Source organism: Saccostrea cucullata, unplaced genomic scaffold (assembly GCF_032062105.1).
Source record: "Saccostrea cucullata isolate Sc308-1 unplaced genomic scaffold, CSIRO_AGI_Scuc_v1 ctg22, whole genome shotgun sequence".
NCBI classification, from domain to species: domain Eukaryota; kingdom Metazoa; phylum Mollusca; class Bivalvia; order Ostreida; family Ostreidae; genus Saccostrea; species Saccostrea cuccullata.
This window is the reverse complement of record NW_026936725.1, coordinates 439,412-460,171: the sequence shown is the minus strand read 5'-3', so window position 1 is coordinate 460,171 and position 20,760 is coordinate 439,412. Positions and strand designations below refer to the sequence as shown.

The window sequence follows — 20,760 nt, the reverse complement described above, 5'->3', positions numbered from 1 at the left end:
TTATGCGACATACTATGTAATAAAAACTTACTGTAACGATAAGATTTAACGGGTATCGAAGATTATTATTTTCTTTTCTTTTTTTATATTAATACAGCTTTTATTTATCTATTTTTTGACTTATTTATTTATTTATTCATTTACTAGTATTTATTACCCGCTTGTTTCCCGATTGAAATATATCGCAGAATTGTCCTGAGATTTTTTGAGCTATTGCAATTAAATCACAATTAACATAATAAAGCGCTTACAGAATGTGAGATCAGTTTAAAATATACCAATGTGCAATTTGAAATAGTCCCGATTCAATCTAGATTGTATCATATGGCCGGTTGATAACTCTTCCTTTCTAAAAAAAAAATGAATGGTTCTATATATATATACATGTACGTAGGTATTTTCTCGAGATGGTGAACAAGTTTAATTAGCGTTTTTTATAGTAAATTAATAGCGATTACATAAAGGATGGATATAATACTTACATAATATATTAAATTTTACATAAAAAAGAAAACAAAAACACAATTTATAAATTGGGGTGGGGTTATTATTTCTAAACTAGAAACTGTAAACTGTACTACATAAGTGATATAGGATGGGGGGGAGGGGGGGTGGTGATATTAATATAGATCGATAGACCTACCCCGGGTATGTGCAATATAATCTGAAGCATAATATATATACACATATCGTAATTACAAAAGGGCGGAGGATAGAAATTTTTTAGATACTTACTAATTGTCAAGTATGTGCTCAAAGAAAGCATTGCCTTTATTGGCTTGCATCTGTAATAGTTAAATCCTTATTAAGACACGCGAAGTAAGGAGTTGATCTTCATGTCGTGGGTTCGAATCCCACTGTGGGACGTGGAGACCGGTCCTTCGGATGAGACCGTATAAACCGAGGGCCCGTGTCGCAGTAGATGGTGGCACGTAAAAAACTCTCTCACTGCTCGATGGCCCTAAGTGCCGAGCATAGGACAAAATTTACGCTCTCCACCGGCAAGTACTCTCTCCATATGAGAGAGCTATTCTCGAGAGGGACGTTAAACAACTTACAATCAATCAATCAATCGATTGTCTATTTAGTATTAGTACATGTGGTGAGATATCTGTGTAAATGTGAAAAGTTTCGAAAGGGAATCGTATATTTCTTTACTTGTTGCCTGACGTCACGGCGTCAGGCAGTATAAGGATTGATATTTCCAAGATCCGAAAATGTGCGACCATATCTAAAGAGCTAGATTTTGTGCAAGCTGATTTACATTGGAATTCTTTACCTGCATTTTAAAAGAAACAGTTTTCAGAAAACTAGAGCAAAGCTCGTTGCAAAGCAACGAGTAGGTCTTCCGTCCTGTTTTGACCGGAAGTGACGTCAACAAAAGAAAACAATGAGCTAAGTCGTCTCCAGTCACTTTATAATTTCAATTTTGCATCAAAACCTGAAAAAACTAGATTTACTGTGAGCAATGAGCTCACTAAATGATACCCCCCGCCTCCCATAATGTCGATGTGTTGCTATATATATTGTTTTACGGTAATGTGTAAAGAGGAATAACTCGTCCTATCAAATGTTATCCAGAAGCTTCTATTATGTGACGTCATAGGTAAACAAAAAATGGCAATGTCCATGTTTTGCTCTGGGAAACCTAAAATACGTGTCGAATTAAAAAGTAAAATAGGAGGTGCACATTGGCAATATGTAATAAAGATTCTGTGAAAGTTTCATTAAATTTCACTCAGTAGTATAAGAGGAGTTGCGGATAAGAGAAAAAGCGTAACAGACGGACGGGCGGACGTACAGACGGACGGACGGAATTAACGATTACTATATACCCTCCCGCTTTTCAAGCGGGGGGTATAATAAGCTATTTTTGGCTATTTCCGGTTTGACCGAAAGTGATGTCGACGGTCGGAAAATTAAAGTTTTATGCTTCCAGTGACATATGTTACCCAAAAACTTGTCAAGAACAGCAAAAATATGCATTTTCTGACGACTTCCGTTTTGACCGGAAGTGACGTCACCAGACGCATTTTGACGACTTCAATAGATTAAGCTTGACATTTTGAACAACTTTGCTTCTTAGACGTACTACAAATTCTCAATACTTTTTGAGATATCTGGAAAAAACTTTTGGCCCCTCTAGATCCCTTAATTTAGGGGTCAGCCTTTTTTTCGAGATATCATTTGAAAGATCTTGTAATTCTGCACAAATTTTGTTCTATATGTTTTAACAAACTATTTTTAATTTAGAAGATAAAAAGCTTAATATGTATTAATTTTCGCTCTTTTAGGCGTTCTAATTTTTGACCCCTATATAGCACCGTTTTGAATAGAGGAATCGAAAAACAAAAACCGCTATGCACAACTTCAATCCTTCTATTGTGTAAAATCAGTAAAATTTCTGCTCCAGGTTTTGCCATCTCCGAGCCTTTGTCTGGAAATGAAAGCCTATAAATTTTCGTTTAAAGGGAAATAACTGAAAACCGGAAGTGAATTTTTGGAAAACTAGACAAAATTCTGATAGAGTTTAGTAACGTTTATAAAGTCTGAAAATTTGAGCAAAATAAAATTGAGAAATGAGTGAAATATGAGGCCTCAAAGTTGGCGTCTAGGAAAAGGAAAAAAAAAGAATAATAAGAATAATCTTAATCATCAGAATCAGTAGAAGAAAGATATTACTGATGCGAAATACTGCAGTGTTTACTTCCTATAATCTTTTTGCATGGAACAGATTATTCCATATGATTTGCCGTTTCAACATGTCCGTGTATCCTTTTTTCTGCATTTCTATACTACTGGATCAGTCCATTTATATTCTACGAAAGGGGTGAATAGCTCTTTTCGCGCCAAATGTCACTAGTAAGCTATCTTCGCGCCTTTTCCTTGGATTGTTCTATTGTATGAATGGGTGTGCTAACTTCCATAGAATTAAATAAAGTTTGTCCTTTTAACTTTCTTCTAATGCTTTAGAAATTCTATCTACAAGTTTTATACCATTCTTTAAAACAACATATCGTATACATCAGTATACATGGTATATGGAAATGTAACACTAAAGTAGTGATGTTTCTAATTTGTTTACCGATCCCGCGGTTAGTTTAATCCATAAATGGACGAGTCCAATAATAATAAACAACGCAGTTCAAGCCATCGTCTCCAGATGCATGATTTATTACAGTTCTTTGTTCAGATGCACACGATAAATAAAAAAATAGTGAATAATCTTGGATATTTCTTTCTACAAAGCCTAACTATTGAATTTACTTATTTCATTCTCAATATATCAAGTATTATATGATAGTGTCATCACCCTTCCCTTTTAAGAAAAAAAATAATGAACACACATTACTACTGTTTACTTCAGAGGAGAAAATACATTCCAACAAAATGTGTTTTTAATTATATCCATCTTTTAAAATATTCACAATGCGTGATTTGATAACAGATTTTATAATAGGTGTTACAATGTAGTTTGAAATCAATTTAGATCACTCCACTTGCAGACCCCCCCCCCCCCCCCCTTCAACTACAAAGTTCTTTAGTATGCAGTGTAGAGATGATTCTTCTACAAGTTCAGTAAAATCAAGATTTCAATTACATAAGGTTCTCAAAATATTAAGTTAGGATATTTTTTTAAACCCACAAAGTATTGCTCAAAAGGGTTATCACTCTTCATGCAGATAGATTGATTGATTTAGTCAGGCAAGCTTTTTAAAAAGCTGTTACTTGTACAGTGTATTATATTCTCAGTTTACCTTTACGCACGTAATATGCAGTGGTGATTTGAATTCAAATTATTTTTCATCTCGAAAGAATCTTAATGAATTTATCCTACCATCTACTTATTAGATAAATGGTAAAGTTTTACTTGATATTTCAATTTTACAATAAACATATAATTATAATGATACTCTTCCACCTCAACTTTTTACTTGTCTCTCTCTCTCTCTCTTTTGTTATCGTGAATATACACGCTTTATTAATTATCAATAAACTGAATGTACAGCTATTTTGCTTGAATATCAGTGTCTCTTATATTTATAACACAGTGACTAAAATGTTTCATATAATGATATTGTTCTCACAACTCATATTAATGAATAGATTTTTCCTACAACAAAACATGTAAAATGTGCCAATTTTATTGTCTGCTACAACCCCCCCCCCCCCTTCAAAAAAAAAAAATAAACTTGGGGAGAGATCTGTCCTTCGAGGGGGCTGCATCTTGATTCATTCGTTTGTTATATTTTCAAGCGCAAAACTGATAAAGCAAAATACCAAAAATGATAAAGTAAGGGGAAAAGGGGGGGGGGGGGTAACGTTCAGGAATACCATGTAAAGTGCAGTGTAGATAAGATATGTAGGAAGGAAAGAGGTTTTTAAGTTTTGTTTTGATTTCTTTTGTTATGCGCCCGAATTTATTCGGGGCGTATATTGTTTTTGTCCTGTCTGTCTGTTTGTCTGTTTATCTGTCTGTTGTCAACTTTAACCTTCGTCAAAACTTTTGAAACTTGAGAGATAGAGACTTCATATTTGGTATGCATACTCAACTAATTAAGTACTTTCAACTGACACCAAGGTCAATGACATTGTGACCTTGACTGTGACCTATATGCTAAAAATAGCTTTTTCGAACTTTCGACATAACTTTTGAACCAAAGGAGATAAAGACTTCATATTTGATATACATTCTCAACTAATTAAGTTCTTTCAAATACCAACAAGGTCAATGACCTTGTGACCATGACTGTAACCTAAGTTCAATATAACTTTGCACACAAGTAGACTATACTAAGATACATAATTCTATGCATTGGTTTTTGATCTCAATGAACGGTGTTGCGATGCAGTTACTAAAAATAGAAATTTCTGTGAAATTCTTTCTAAATGCTACTACTCCTACAGTTTTGGTCGGATTTCAATATAACTTGACATACAAGTAGACTATACGAAAATACATAATTCTGTGCATCGATTTTTGATATCGATGAAAGGTGTAGCCGTGGTTACTAAAAATAGAAATTTCTGTAAAATAATTTTAAAATGCTTTTACAAATACAGTTTTTATTTGTTTCTAATATAATGTGGCATGCAGATAGACTATTTTTTTTAAAATTTATTTTGATGACTGGTGTTGCCATAGTAACTAAAATTGAAAATTCTTTAAAATTTTATTAAAAGCTACTCCTACAGTTGTAGTCTTACTGCAATAATGCTAGAAATAGTGAATTAATCAAGGATTATTTTTCTATTTATTGCTGTTTAAAGTTTCAAGTCCCAACTGCTACTTTTCTCTTCCTTTGTTATAAGTATAAACCAGTAGAGGTACAGTCTCGACAGAGACTTTTGGATAGCAGTTGACAGAGCATCAAATCGGTTTCCTGTATCAGTTTCCTCGCCCCATCCCACCTACATCAGGGATCATGATTTGCCCAAAACTGAATTAGACTACTTAATGTACCTGAGTATGTATCGATACAGCCATGACTAATACTGACTTCGCTTCTTGAGCCGTAGAATTTTTTAAAGAAATTGTCTACGCGTTCCCTTGTTAAACTTTTATCGACCATATTGGCCACACCCTTCCAGGGGCATTTTTCAAAACAAAACTGAGTCTACACTACTTGAAGATGCTTTCATACAAATATGATTGTGTTTTTACTGTTAATGATAAGAATTTTCAGGATTTTCTTCTGTAAAAGTTGGATCGTCGGTTGTGGTTCAACCCTAAGCCAAGGGGTCTTGATCTGAACAAACTTGAATGATGATTCTATTTATAAACATGTATGAATAATTATGACTTGCTGTTCAGTAGATTTTAAAACATTTCCCAATGTATTCCTATGTAAAACTAAATTATGTCTATACCAATAGTGACCCTACGCTAATCCAGAGGTCATGATGTAACCAATCTTGAATCCACAAAATCCCAATTTCAGTTTTTCTGCCCAAGAAATTCTTAATTTTTTTTTTTACCTATCTCCATTTCTTAAATACTTCCATTGAAGGAGGATATACATGATTCTTTTTTCTATTGGAGATTTATATTTCATATTTTCCAAATTAAAAATAGATGTATTGTGACCTGCAAATAAAGGTGACATTAGCAACAGATGAGGTAGGAATTGGGAAGACCATGTCTACGGATATCAGCTCTAGAGACAATACACACTATACATGTATACATGTAAATGTGTTAATCTCACAAACTTCTAAATTAAAAGCACGCCCAGGGGCGTAGCTTCCATTGTGGCAATGAGGCAACTGCCTCACTAGATTTTTCAGCAACACCCCTTTCCCGTAATTTAATACATCACAGAAAATAATTTATTTGTTTTTTTAAAAAAACGTAACTGTTTTTATTTATCATTTAGACAAATCAAGAAATTATTGTACTTTCATATCAGTATGTTCTAGTTCAAAATTCACGAGATCGGGTTCTATTTTTAAAACACAGGCACTTGTTTTTGTAATAAAGTTTTGACCCATAGTACATCGTCGCTAGCCAAGGGTTTCTGATATGCAGAAACCCTTGGCTAGCGAAGATGGCCATAGTATACTAAACTAGAGGTACTGTGAGCGATGAGCTCATTAAATGATACCCCCCGCCTCCCACATGGTTATAACTGGTGAAAAATGTTTTCCTGTTGCCGGGAAACCCAAATATGTGTCGGATCAAAAAGTAAAATAGGAGGTGCACAATGGCAATATGTAATAAAGATTCTGTGAAAGTTTCATCAAAATTCATTCAGTGGTATGAGAGGAGTTGCGGATAAGAGATGGGTACCCCAAAGCGTAACAGACGGACGGACGTACAGACGGACGGACGGACGGAATTAATGATTACTATATACCCTCCCGCTTTTCAAGCGGAGGGTATAATTATTATACTATGGGTCAAAACTTTTTTACAAAAACAAGTGCCTCTGTTCTAAAACGTAAAAGTATTTTTTGTGGAAAAATAATCGGCAAACAAAGGGGGATAGACGCAGTTGACATCCTTTCTAAGAAAAGGAAAAAATGAAAGTCTAGAAATTATAATGAACGTCATAAATTTCAAAAACCCTGTAAGCTAGTGAATGATTCTTTTACTAGTATCTTTCCAAATGATGCCAAAATTAATATATAGATATTTTAAAAAATGTGTTAGAAGTTCGAAAAAAGCATTTTTTTAAACCTTAAATACGTTTAAATTCAGTACGTACATGCAGTGTCATCTGAACTGATGAATGCTAAAGTTATAAAACGGGGGGGGGGGTGGGGGGCGAAATTTCTGCCCAGGACAGTATTATTTTTACATTTTAAAATCCACCCAGACCCCCGGCCACAATAGTTTTGCCTCACTAGAAATTAAAGTCAAGCTACGCCCCTGGACGCCACAATTTTCTTCATATAAATGTGTTTATTGAAACTTCAACGAAAGGCAACATAAAGATCTTTTATTGGAGAGCAAAGATTTGATCTCATGCCTATAATACATGTACATTTTAAATATTAAATGCATATTCTAGTACTGAATCAGTTTGTGACGCTTTTGACCATGGCGAAAAATTGTTGAATCTTAAACTTGTGATAAGATGAATTTCAAATATCTTATTTACGAAGAAGTTTCTTCTTCTTATTTGAGCATATATTAGGATGCTTAGGAGGTTTGCGACAAGCTGCACAATTTCTAATTCTCCATGTAGCAAAGTAACTTCCACATCCTACACACCTTGGAACGTTCTCAAACAGATTTATATCTGTATCAGTTTGAGCACAGCTCTCAAATGGTGCACTTGACTGATCTGCAAAATCATCAGCTAATGTTGGAAGTCTTCGTTCTTTGATCAACACATCAGTTTCATCTTCGGAATCATCTGATTTCTCATAACGCACCAAGTATTCATCATTGGGATCGATATCCTCTGTAAAATTTCGCCGCCAAGATCCTTTCATGTTGGAATTGACACCGGAAGAGGAAGATTCAGTGCATTCACTCTCAGAGGATGTTGACGATAGCTGTAACTCATCTTCAGAATTAGTATCCTTCTTTTCTATTCCATATCCTTTGGAGTCGAAAAAATCTTCATTAATCGAGGGTCTGCATACATCCACATTTGTCTTCGGTGTTGAGGATGAGCGTATGTTAGCGTCGACTTCAAGAGAAGACAGCCAAATAGCTTCCAGCTCTGGATCTGTTTCACTCCCACTACCTCCTGACTCCTGAGTCATTTCATCGTCAGACAGATCGGATGTGTATCCAAAATCAGATTCACTTCTCATTCCAGGAAAACTTCGAGCTTCATCTTTTTTCTCCTCCTTGTGCACACCAGACAGTTTGTTCTGTGTAGGATTTTGACAAGACAGATGGTCACTAGTTTCCTCTAGTTTCTGCAATACGCTGACAGTTTCGAGTCGTGTGACTTCTTCCTCTCCGCTCTCCGTTAAGGGATCCCTGTGTTGTTTGACAGATCCGACATCCAAACAATGCAAATCAGTTTGACTCCACTCAGGCCTATCATTTCGGTTAAGATTACCCTCATCTGCACTAGTCTTCGTTGGAACCAATAGGACGTCATCATCGGACTCCGTGGTTTCTTCGGCAAAATCTGAAGCATACTCCAGATCAACATTATCCTCGAAATAATCATCTATGTCTCGTCTTGAGACATTGGCGTTTTGCTCTAATGCAACTGATGGATTCAATACTTTTGTTTCTTCCAAATCATCTTTTGTGTTTGCAGACTGAATCGACTCAGTTTGGTTATCTTTTTCTTGGATGATGGTTAAATCTTTCTCTGGTGATTCTTCTGAATCATGCTTAGTGATGATGTTGCTAATAGATGCATTTGAAGTTTCTCTCTCCGATTCTAAGCGTAAAGATTCAACTTCCGAATCAGTATCAGTGTTGCAATCATCTGACGCGTAACCTGCCGTATCATCAGACGAAGAATATACATCTTCGACCACTGTCTCCTCTACTTTACCAATGCCTACAGGTTCAACTTCATTGAAGAAAATTCTTCCCTCTGAAACACTTTCGATTACATTCTTTTCCATACTAGCAATGCCTACAGGTTCAACTTCACTGAAGAAAATTCTTCCCTCTGAAACACTTTCGATTACATTCTTTTCCATACTAGCAATGCCTACAGGTTCAATTTCATTGGAGAAAATTCTTCCCTCTGAAACACTTTCGAATGCATTCTTTTCCACATTACCAATGCCTACAGGTTCAGCTTCATTGAAGAAAATTCTTCCCTCTGAAACACTTTCGATTACATTCTTTTCCACGCTGCCAATGTCTACAGATGCAACTTCGTTGAAGAAAACTGTACCTTCTGAAACACTTGACCTTTCGATCACTTTCCCCTCTACAATACTATTGTCTACAGATTCAACTTCATTGAAGAAAACTACACCCTCTGAATTGCTTATCCTTTCGATCACATTCTTTTTCACACTGCCAATATCTACAGATTCGACTTCATTGAAGAAAATTATTCCCTCTGAAACACTGGCCCTGACATTTTCAGGGGCACCAATGGCATCTATGGGCGATGCAACGGATACATCACTTGTATCAGATTTGGAATTTTGTACACTCTGAACCATTGTGTCCTGCAATAAATAAATTAATAATTTAAGTACGTTACCAAGACAACTCTTAATTTTTTGTATGAGCGATGATAACACATATCAAGAAAATAAATTAATTTGTATCTACGTGTAGAAACAGAGATTGAAAAATGAAGTTTTACCCAAAAAGGTGCTCCGTAATTAATGTGAGCTTTCCTGTTTGGACCATGCCGTTATATACTGTATGCTATTCTCTTAAACAGTTGGAGTTACAAAAATTAAGCATACCGCATAAAATCCTGATATGTTTTGATATACTTACCTTCACAACACTCTTTTTTCTGCAGAAAACTACAAAAATTAGCTGCATAACAATCCATCCGACGACAACCTGAAACAAAGCCACGATTTAGAAAATTCATATTAAATAGTATATGGTAAAACTACCACAGAAATGGTAAAAATTGATATTTTTTATTGCAATTTCTCTCTCTCTCTCTCTCTCTCTCTCTCTCTCTCTCTCTCTCTCTCTATATATATATATATATATATACATATATATTTTTGTTTCACTCAATACATATATCGTACATTCTCGAAAATAAGTATAAAAATATGTGAAACGCAGTTTCGGTGACATGTGTACTAAAAAAAGATATAAGCTTTTAATTATCATATCGGAATGAAATACAGAACACCATACCAGTATGACTCCATACGACGTTGGACACACGGGTTCGGGGACTTTTTGCAAACCAAGAGTTTGAAGAATTGTCTCCAGGAATGATGGATCGGGTTCACGACTAAAATGGAGAATCGTCTATTAGTTAACATTTATTTCCCTTACCTAAGTTCTAAGAAATTGAACAAAAGGTCTATTATTATTGTTTTACGAAATTCTTCATTCTTGAAATTAAATACAAGACAAGCAGATATTTACCAGATCATGTAATCCGCAAGTTTGTATGTGGTAACACTGGTCAAAAGAGCATCCACTCCACCGAAACAAAAAATCTTCCTTCTGACTGACATTTTTCTTGCTGTGTTCGCTAAAGCCGGAATCTTTTTACCCGAAATTCGCAGTTTTAACCTTTGTGATGTCACGTTATTGTTCATGACGTTGACTTGTAACGACGTCATAACTGATTTAAGGTCAAGATCTAGTAAATGACTGTCTTTTTGGTGGTAGATCCATTATGACGTCATGATTGATTTAAGCATAATTTTTCCCGTACTTTACAGATGTGTAGAAATTATGTAGAAAATGAAGCATTTACATTGTATTTAAATTGAAACCATGCCAAAAGTAACCCCGATATATACATGTATATTCAATTTAATATCATTTTGAAGTAGAGGTTTAGAAAAAAAAATACAAAACGTTTTCTGAGAGCCGGTAGGCAATACTGCTACCTTTCTTTTAACTAAGACGGAAAAAACTCCTAAATTTTTATCTGACTTTCTTTGTTTTTCGTTGAAAAATTACTGTTTGAAACATGTTTTTTCGTCTAGTTTATCAAAAAATCTTATTCGGAAAAACCTTATTTTACCAAGTTATATTTGTAAAGTGTCATTAAAAGAACTCGTTTCTCAAATTTGATAGATCTGTAGACACCTTTCACTTACTAGATCTTGATCTTTTTTTTTAATTTTAAAATTATAATATTAAGTAGCGATTTTGGTTCATACGAATATCTAAGATGATTTTTTTGCGATTTACATAGCTTTTATTTATTATTATTGATTTTTTTTTATTATTCATTATCCACTTGCTACTGGATAAAATCATAACACTGAATTGCCCGGAGATTAAAATTAAATACAAATTAAAATGTCTCGGGTATTAAATCAGGATGTTTTTTAATTCATTGCTATCAATTAATGTTTTAAACATAATATTAAATTTGTTCATTGAATGAGTAAATTCAAAACTTTCTTTTTGGGAAAAAACATTAATCCTGCCGCCAAAAATATATATTTTTTAAACTGAATAAAATTTATTTATCAAAATTTTTACTTTTAGAATAATATCCTTCATGCCTTAAAATTTTAATGAATTCAGATGAGAGAATTTACATTGAGTGACATAATGGGTGTGTTCCCATTTCGCCTTAACTGTGAAATTCAGGTGAGAAAAAGTTGAAAAGTACTAAATGGGAATTTTAGTATTTGTAAATATTATGATAATTTAAATGATATTTTTTTTTAGATTGAATTTAACAGTTATTGGGAATTTATAAATACAGAGAATGAAGTAATACATGTAATACCATTTTTAAAAAAAAAAATACTTTATGATAAATATATTAAATCTTCATCACCTTAATTCACCTGAGAGCTTACTAAGGCGAAATGGGAATGCTAAATTTTACAGTTAAGGCGAGATGGGATAAAACACATAATGTTGTGAAACAATGCATCGGTTGTGTGTGTGTTTATGTTTTTTTTTAATCATATAAAAAAAATCGCACGGAGATAACACGTCAATGGATATTTTCCTAATCTTTTACTTGAGATTTTTATGATAAATTTCTTGATTACAACATAACAATATAATGGAGTTTCCTCTTACAGGCACTTGGATCATAGAGAGATAAATAAGAGATTATGTATCAATCGAAAACGATATATTTAACAACAGCTTATAGAGAGTTACATTATTGATAACATACGATATCGTATATGCATATTAGAATAGAAAAATAGGAAAAAGGTGAGTCGAACCCAGATTTAAAAAAAATAAAAAAAAATTGAAAGGGGGGGGGGGTCCATACCCCAAGTGCCTGTGTTTCCTCTAATCATATTTAAGTTAAATACAATTCACACACCAGCAAAAAAATGTCTTTGACTATTCACAAATGAACACATTTAAGATTTTCGTGTAACTTGTGAAATGCGAAAGGAGCACCTGTAAAATTCTGCAAAAATGATAATCATAGATAATATCTCGTGATACTTTGTATCTTTGTTCTATTACTAATGATTTGTTTGCAGACATATTAACGATTTAGAACATCTCCTTCGACATAATCCACGAATCTTTATTTTACAAACACATTCTTTGAGAGTAAATGACAAATGACGTCTGTTGACTTAGGGTATGACCTTGACGCTTATAATGATCCGCCACCCCGGGTAGGCGCTCGTGGGATAGCTTTGAGTTGATAGCCCCCACAGCAATACCCCAAAGTAGTCTAAGGAAGTTCCACACATGATTCATCAGATGGGTACGTTTTCCTTGTTCCTTAAATCTCAGAGTAAACTTCGAATAGTTTTACTAAGACACACGTTTAAATACAAGGGTTAACAGCTATTTTAGCAAGACTTACTCCGACAGATAATCAAATATTTCTGAGAATGGTTTATTCGCAAAGAAAGATGAGCTAAAAAATTTCATTTAATAAATCATTTTTTACAGAAATACAATTTTGACAATTGTACCTTGCATAAAAAAAATTTGTAGGTCATGTTTCCATCTTAAATTTTGTTTATGATATTATAACAGTGCAATATTCTGCAGTCTTGGAGCTTTTTTGAAATGATAATCAAAACAACAGAGTAATTCTTTAATACACATCTAGAATAAAACAAGAGAGGGCGATTTACGAGTAGCGATAGTGGTATGTTCCCAAATTAACAGGACATCTGCTTAATGCAAAAGTGAAAACAGATTGATTTTTCTAACCCTTGATATGACAAAGCCTTAAATAGAAAGCAGAATATATTTTAATTGATACCTTTTTGAAATTTTTAATCTAAGAGTAACAAAGAAGTGTTGACAATGAGATTTATCTAAATATTTACAGGTGCTTTTAAGCAATTCGGTCCTCACAGTAATCTTATTTGATCCAATTGATGACAAAATATTGGACATTTTAATGCCGGAAATATTGAAACTACACCGGCTCGGGTTTTCTGATAGACCTCCAAGACGTTTGTCCTCCAGCGCGATTTTAAGTGGGGATCAAGTTAACTAAGCATGGAAGATATGTGTTTTAGACTTGTTTTTGAATATTTGTTCATATTCTCGTATGATTTTTTTCTGTAAATCAATTTTGACTTATAAAATAAAATGTACTTGTACTTGTCTTTTATGATACTTTGTAAGTTTTTAGCAGTCCTTAGTGCTTGCATTACGAACATACATATATCTGTTCAAAATCAAAGCAAAAGGTAAACGAAAGGTATTTTGAGTTCTTTTGTCTGCTTCTGTACATTTTATTAGTATACACTGTCGATCTGGTCCAGATGCAACGTTCACTGACACGTAGTATCAGGAGTGATTAAAAAAACTTGTTGGAAAAGGTTGAGGTTTTTTTTTCAAACGAAACCTGCAACACCTATCCTGTTTATAAATTCAAGTATCAATTTAAACATAGTATGAAACAGTAATGTCCGACGACCAGAGTTTTCAAGTGCTGAGTACATGTATATCAAAAGTTACGATATGCCTTTAGCATTTTACTTTTATAAATTCGAACTCGCCCTTATCTGGAAATTGTTCAGCTTCCATTAAAGCCGTCACAATTAACAGTTTCACAGGCTTAATTGACGCTTAAGCGATTATTTGCCTACTCAATGTAATTAGAGTTGTTGATTAGCCAAATAAAAATCAGCGAAAGGTCCATGTAATCTGCATCTGGTTAAAGTAAGATGAAATCCACTGCCTTCCCTATGTCGTAATCATGTGATAACAGGGCCGAGGTGAATAAAATTCTATGCTGAATACTCACAATCGGGAAGAAACATCTATCGGGATGCTTCCCGTCCGCTGAAACTAACAAGAGGCATTAGATGTCATCATTAAAACAAATTTATAGGTTTGTAAACGATAATCTGTGATCTTTCAAGAGTTTAAACTGTTTGATTTATACACATTTTGAAAACGGAAACTTTTCAAATTAAAACAATTAATGAATATTTATATCCTTGTTCAAGTCATTAATTTCTTTTTAAAAATTACTTAATTCAAAGGAAGAAAATTTTACATTCTATCACAAAATTGATTGAAAATTGAAAAAAAAAAAAAAAAGCTCTAAGATTTGCATTATCAAATTCAGAAGCACTGAATTCCATGATTTCTGCAATTTACTCATTTAAAAACTATGAAAATCATAGAACTTTGGCACAATGTTTGACACAAAATTAATAACAAAATATTATGACTGAACTTCCATGATTTCTGCAATTTATTCATTTATAAGATACAAAAATTATATAGAACTTTGGCACGAAAAGTGCAATCCCTATTACATAATACCATGACTCTAATACGCGCTCTTACAGATAAATACTTAGAATAAAACGACAAGTGCTCGTTATAGAATCACTACGACTCTTATCTGATTGCTTGGCCCTTTCTCTGATCCTGCATGTCTAAGAGTTCGGAATTTGTCGGGAAAGGTTCGGGACCTCGCGCTGACCTCCCACTTACTTGATGATAATCTATTGACATTGAGACACGGCACTCACCGTTTGGAATTGACTCGTTTATACGTCTATCAAAATGACATGTGTACTGGCATCCCCTTAGAGTATCTTCACCTAAAGGGAAAAACCTGATAACTATCATAGTTTTATTTTTCGAAGAAGTTTTTAAAACAGGAAAAGCGACGGCCGCTAATTTGTCCAAACAACACTTAGAGAATGGGATTGAAAGTTTGTCGAGATATCTTCATTATTGCAAGTTAGAAATATACACAGAGAAATTCTGTAAATTGTTTCCAAGATAAATTGTTTATATCACATGCTGCGTCTGTTGTGGAACAATCTCTACAAATTGTAAACAAATTAACCCTGGAGGATTAGGATTTTAATCAACACTTATTAATCCATTACAAATTGTTCTTGTAAATTATACCCTCACTTTATTAAAAACCTGCTTGTCTGTTTTCCGACTTTCATCCCACGATCATCAAATGATTTATATTTATTTTAGTTTTCTTCCAGAAGGGAAATGTTGAACATTTGTGATCCCTAACCGTCTGCGAAGGAGAAAAGGCCTATAATTTTGACGTTTTGAAACTTTTTCACCCTTCTGGATTTCGATTACTTCCATCTTATCTCTAACATTATATAAATCCCTTTTAGTGAGACGTTGAACCAATCGGAAAACAGATAAAGCGAGGGGGCGCGGTTATGGCTATTTCTGAAAATAAATATGCAATACACAATTTACTTCTAAAGTACCTTGGGACAATATTAGAAAAATTAACAGACTTTGTGAAATATATTGCTGTGGTTCAAATTCATTATTTTGAAAAATGCAAGGACTTCAAAATACACCTTTTACAATTGAAAATATTCTTAGTGGAAGTGTATTTTCTAAGACTAAAAAGAATGAAGAAAAAGTTGAGGAAAGGTCTTTCAGCGAAGGTGTGGAACTATGCCTCAGTTCTGAGAGTCCGGAGTCTGACGATTGTGTGGATGTGGAAGGTTCGGACTCAGAAGGGTCCATAAAGTCACACGTAACTTCTGTTTGGGCATCCGACGTGGAACCTGAACTCCCCGATAAAGTACCCCGAGAGACAGAACCCAACCAAGAAACCTTACAAAACCGTAAGTTACAAATCTTATTGGCAAACATTCTTTTAAGTAGCCTTTTTGTATCTTTAGTGGATTAATCATATACATGTATTTAGGATTTTTCTTTTGTCTTTTAGAATGAAAAAAAAACACCAAAATGTTCATAAATTTATGGTAATAAAGTTACTTGCAATTTCTTACACTGGTATCACAAACCAATATGATTTGTTATTTTAGAAAAAAGTGAAAGACTGGACGAAGTTCAAATAAAACAGATCCTACCATGTAAACCAAGGAAGAAAAGATCAAGAGCAGCATTTTCGCATGCGCAAGTTTTCGAGTTGGAGAGGCGTTTCCGGCACCAGCGTTACCTGTCCGGCCCGGAAAGGACCGATCTGGCCAATACCCTGAAACTGACGGAGACACAGATCAAAATATGGTTTCAGAACAGACGATACAAGACAAAACGGCGGCAAATCCAGGAACAAACGTGTATAAACACTGCCAAAAAAGCAGATGTGACATTGCTTATAAAGGATGGGAAGCGGATTTATTCTAACGGAGAAGGTCAAAGGTCAATGATTTACCCATCAGTACCAATACCAAGTCATTTAGACTATCGTTATTTTTATTTTGTGCAATGATAACATTTTTCATTCGGTTACAATTAATTTCGTAATTCACGCTTAGTCCCACGTGCTACAGACAGTTGCATTGTTTGCAATGTGTGAAGGGAAAATTAAATTTGGACTCGGATGTTTAGCCCACAACGTTAGATTGTTAAAAGATCTTCACAATGGAGTACCAGCAGACTCTTTCAAAGCAGTTCCGGAAATGAAACACTTACTTTATGAGACAACAGAATGGACTTCTTAATTCCGTAATAAGTTAAGTGAAATCTCGGAAATTAAATTAGTACCACACGAAACGACAAAGAGTCTTCACACTTTGTCCCCTACATAGTTCTCGATGAAAATTAATTCCTCCTGCTAATTAATAAGAAAATTTTACAAACATACTCTAAGACTGGCACGCATATGATATCTAAAAGAGAAAAAACAAGTATATACTGACAAAAAGTCAGAGATACTCAAGCTGTAGAAAATCAACTAAGAAAAGTCATTAATATCCTAAAATGGTATAATGTGGGCTATTGAGTTCAATCTTCTATTGAATTATATACATGTACATGAAACAAAATTCATATAATGAAGTTAATTAGAATAAATATAATTTATCGTACTATACGATGAATTTACGTTACTCACTTTCAGGAATATTTTATAGAGTATAGTAGACGTTTCTTGAATTAATAAAATATTTTTTTATGTAGACATTTCATATACTTCAAACTATACGCTTTTTTAAGTACATAAAAACATGTTATAAACATCAATCTAAATAGCTTGTTGCAAGTCGGAAGAAAAGTTTTTCAAAGTGGAGGGGGGGGGGGGGGGCTCAGGGCTCCAAAAAGCCACGTAATTACCGGTATACGGGTACATTTAACTGTGCGGCATGTACAGTACATATTCCGTTCGAATCCAAAAGAAGTTATTTAGGTTCCGTTACCAAAGCTGAAAAAAGTACGATTTTTTAAAATAAAAAAAAAACGTATGAGGGAGAAATTAACATTAATTTTGCGCTATTATTTTACTGTCACTCAAAGTGCACATCATTTTCAGTCCCGTTATAGGCAATTTCAGTTTGGGGGTACAGCCATACATTTTTTTGCTACGCATTGTAAAACTTTGACAGATAATAATGTATCTTAGTGTAGTCTACTTGTGAAGTTATGCCAAGTTATATTGAAATCAGACCAACACTGCGAGAATAAGCGTTTCGAAAAATTGTTAAGAGAAGGACAATTAGAAATGGGGTAATCTGCGTCACCTTTCAGAGTAACCAGTGGACTCGTCCAAGGATGCTTTGTCGGCGACTGTAAAAAGTACCTGAGATTCCTACGCAAATGAAAGCGCGAAATCTCTGTATAGAAACTGTTGCAGCTGCGACGCTTCACTCATTGTTCATACGCTGTAGAATAGAATCCGACTTTTAACAACACTTAATAATTTTGAAGATACAGACGTTTTCAACATAAGCTTCATTTTTGTTTCTAGAAATATGTTTATCTACAAATATAATATAATTTCGTGTTTTTAAACTGAGTAAATCGATGACCTAGCATCGTTTTAGATAACTCAAGCCCCTCTAGGGCTTGAGTAAAAATATAAGGAGATTATGCATCGTATCAGAATTTGTATTTGAGCCATGTGTATCGAACGTCGCGTTCGATTGTTGTTTGTTTGTTTTTTCGTTTGTCAATATATTCATTTATTTTACATAGTAAGATACACTAAGTTGTATTTTTTTATTTAGATATTTTTAATCTGTTATGAGAAGAGTTTTAAAGTTCAATATACAATCATAATAAATAAACTGTGATGCTTTTCTGACCCATGAATTTTTTACTCAAGCCCTAGAGGGGCTTGAGTTATCTAAAACGATGCTAGGTCATCGATTTACTCAGTTTAAAAACACGAAATTATATCATATTTGTAGATAAACATATTTCTAGAAACAAAAATGAAGCTTATGTTGAAAACGTCTGTATATTCAAAAATATTAAGTGTTAAAAGTCGGATTCTATTCTACAGCGTATGAACAATGAGTGAAGCGTCGCAGCTGCAACAGTTTCTATACAGAGATTTCGCGCTTTCATTTGCGTAGGAATCTCAGGTACTTTTTACAGTTGCCGACAAAGCATCCTTGGACGAGTCCACTGGTTACTCTGAAAGGTGACGCAGATTACCCCATTTCTAATTGTCCTTCTCTTAACAATTTTTCGAAACGCTTATTCTCGCAGTGTTGGTCTGATTTCAATATAACTTGGCATAACTTCACAAGTAGACTACACTAAGATACATTATTATCTGTCAAAGTTTTACAATGCGTAGCAAAAAAATGTATGGCTGTACCCCCAAACTGAAATTGCCTATAACGGGACTGAAAATGATGTGCACTTTGAGTGACAGTAAAATAATAGCGCAAAATTAATGTTAATTTCTCCCTCATACGTTTTTTTTTATTTTAAAAAATCGTATTTCTTCAGCTTTGGTAACGGAACCTAAATAACTTCTTTTGGATTCGATATGTACTGTACATGCCGCACAGTTAAATGTACCCGTATACCGGTAATTACGTGGCTTTTTGGAGCCCTTTTTTTCTTCCGACTTGCAACAAGCTATTTAGATTGATGTTTATAACATGTTTTTATGTACGTCATTAAGCAAAATTAAAAAAGCGTATAGTTTGAAGTATATGAAATGTCTACATAAAAAATATTTTATTAATTCAAGAAACGTCTACTATACTCTATAAAATATTCCTGAAAGTGAGTAACGTAAATTCATCGTATAGTACGATAAATTATATTTATTCTAATTAACTTCATTATATGAATTTTGTTTCATGTACATGTATATAATTCAATAGAAGATTGAACTCAATAGCCCACATTATACCATTTTAGGATATTAATGACTTTTCTTAGTTGATTTTCTACAGCTTGAGTATCTCTGACTTTTTGTCAGTATATACTTGTTTATTAATCAAATCAATCTCTTTTTAAAATATGAGTACCTTCTTTTGCTTAGTAAATAGGCCCAAAGAACATTTACGTATATTAAATCATGAAAGTGATTGAAAGATTTATGCTATAACCTGAAATGAAGAAACTTGAAAATATCAGGAAAATACATTGAATCTTTTCTCACCCCGCCATTTACAGACACATTTAGCTATATTTCATTGCCACGCCATATGGTTTCTTATTTACCGTTACTAAGGGGAATAAGAACATGTTTGTTTTGCAGAAATGAGAATATTTTAGACATTTCATGATTTATTCGGTTAAAAATTTCTTTTGTATTAAAGTATGACCCTGTTTGTTTTAAAGTAAAAAAAAAATACATGAAAAGGGAAGTAAAAAAAAACTTCTATATAAAGTGAATATTTATTGCCATTAATATTTTATTTTCATCGTACATGCAATTATTTTGATTATCATCCTTACTTTCTGTTTAATATTATGAAATTTAGCAAAATTCAATGGAAATAATTTTTTTGTTCTTAAATTCTTATTTCTTAAATTTTAACATCATTGCTATGATTACTTTTGCACTCAATAAGGAAAAAAAATGAAAACAAACTTTTTAAAGGAGAAAATAATAACAATGCAGCACAGATTTTTTAATAAAAAAAATCATTTTACATTGAAAAAAAAAATAAATAATATAAATTACATTCTGTTGATACATGCACATGTACAAATATGATATTTATTGTATATTTCGACAAGGACAAATATATGTAAATATATTATTGAGAATTGCTTGTTCTTGGCACATAAAGAAATACGCACGCTAACTCTCGATTCCCGCCTACATTTTGTAACCATTTAATTCAATATAAATGACAATTTTTCAATACATTATTTGTTTAATACAAAGAACATTTAAATGGAAATTGATGAATTGTCTTAATACCAGCGCTAAATAGTAAATTAACCATACCTCTAGCTCTTGAAAAAAGGGGGGTAGACAAAATTTTCCATAGAAATAGGACTTTCTAGCATCACCATATTTTGAAATAGTCTTGGATGTCAAAAATTAA

At 33.4% G+C, this 20,760-nt stretch overlaps 2 protein-coding genes across 2 annotated transcripts; one reads left to right on the top strand and one right to left on the bottom strand.

Moving 5' to 3' along the window:
- Positions 1–7,409: 7,409 nt before the first annotated feature.
- LOC134246364 (uncharacterized) lies at positions 7,410–10,626 on the bottom strand. The gene is made up of 4 exons (XM_062728722.1): positions 10,505–10,626; positions 10,268–10,367; positions 9,887–9,955; positions 7,410–9,606 (listed from the first exon to the last, which is right to left on the bottom strand). The coding sequence occupies exons 1-4, from the start codon at positions 10,594–10,596 to the stop codon at positions 7,597–7,599; spliced, it is 2,271 nt and encodes a 756-aa protein (XP_062584706.1). The 5' UTR covers positions 10,597–10,626; the 3' UTR covers positions 7,410–7,596.
- A 5,097-nt stretch (positions 10,627–15,723) lies between these two features.
- LOC134246345 (homeobox protein Nkx-3.2-like) lies at positions 15,724–17,145 on the top strand. Its single transcript, XM_062728694.1, has 2 exons — positions 15,724–16,122; positions 16,327–17,145. The coding sequence occupies exons 1-2, from the start codon at positions 15,828–15,830 to the stop codon at positions 16,731–16,733; spliced, it is 702 nt and encodes a 233-aa protein (XP_062584678.1). The 5' UTR covers positions 15,724–15,827; the 3' UTR covers positions 16,734–17,145.
- Positions 17,146–20,760: the final 3,615 nt, after the last annotated feature.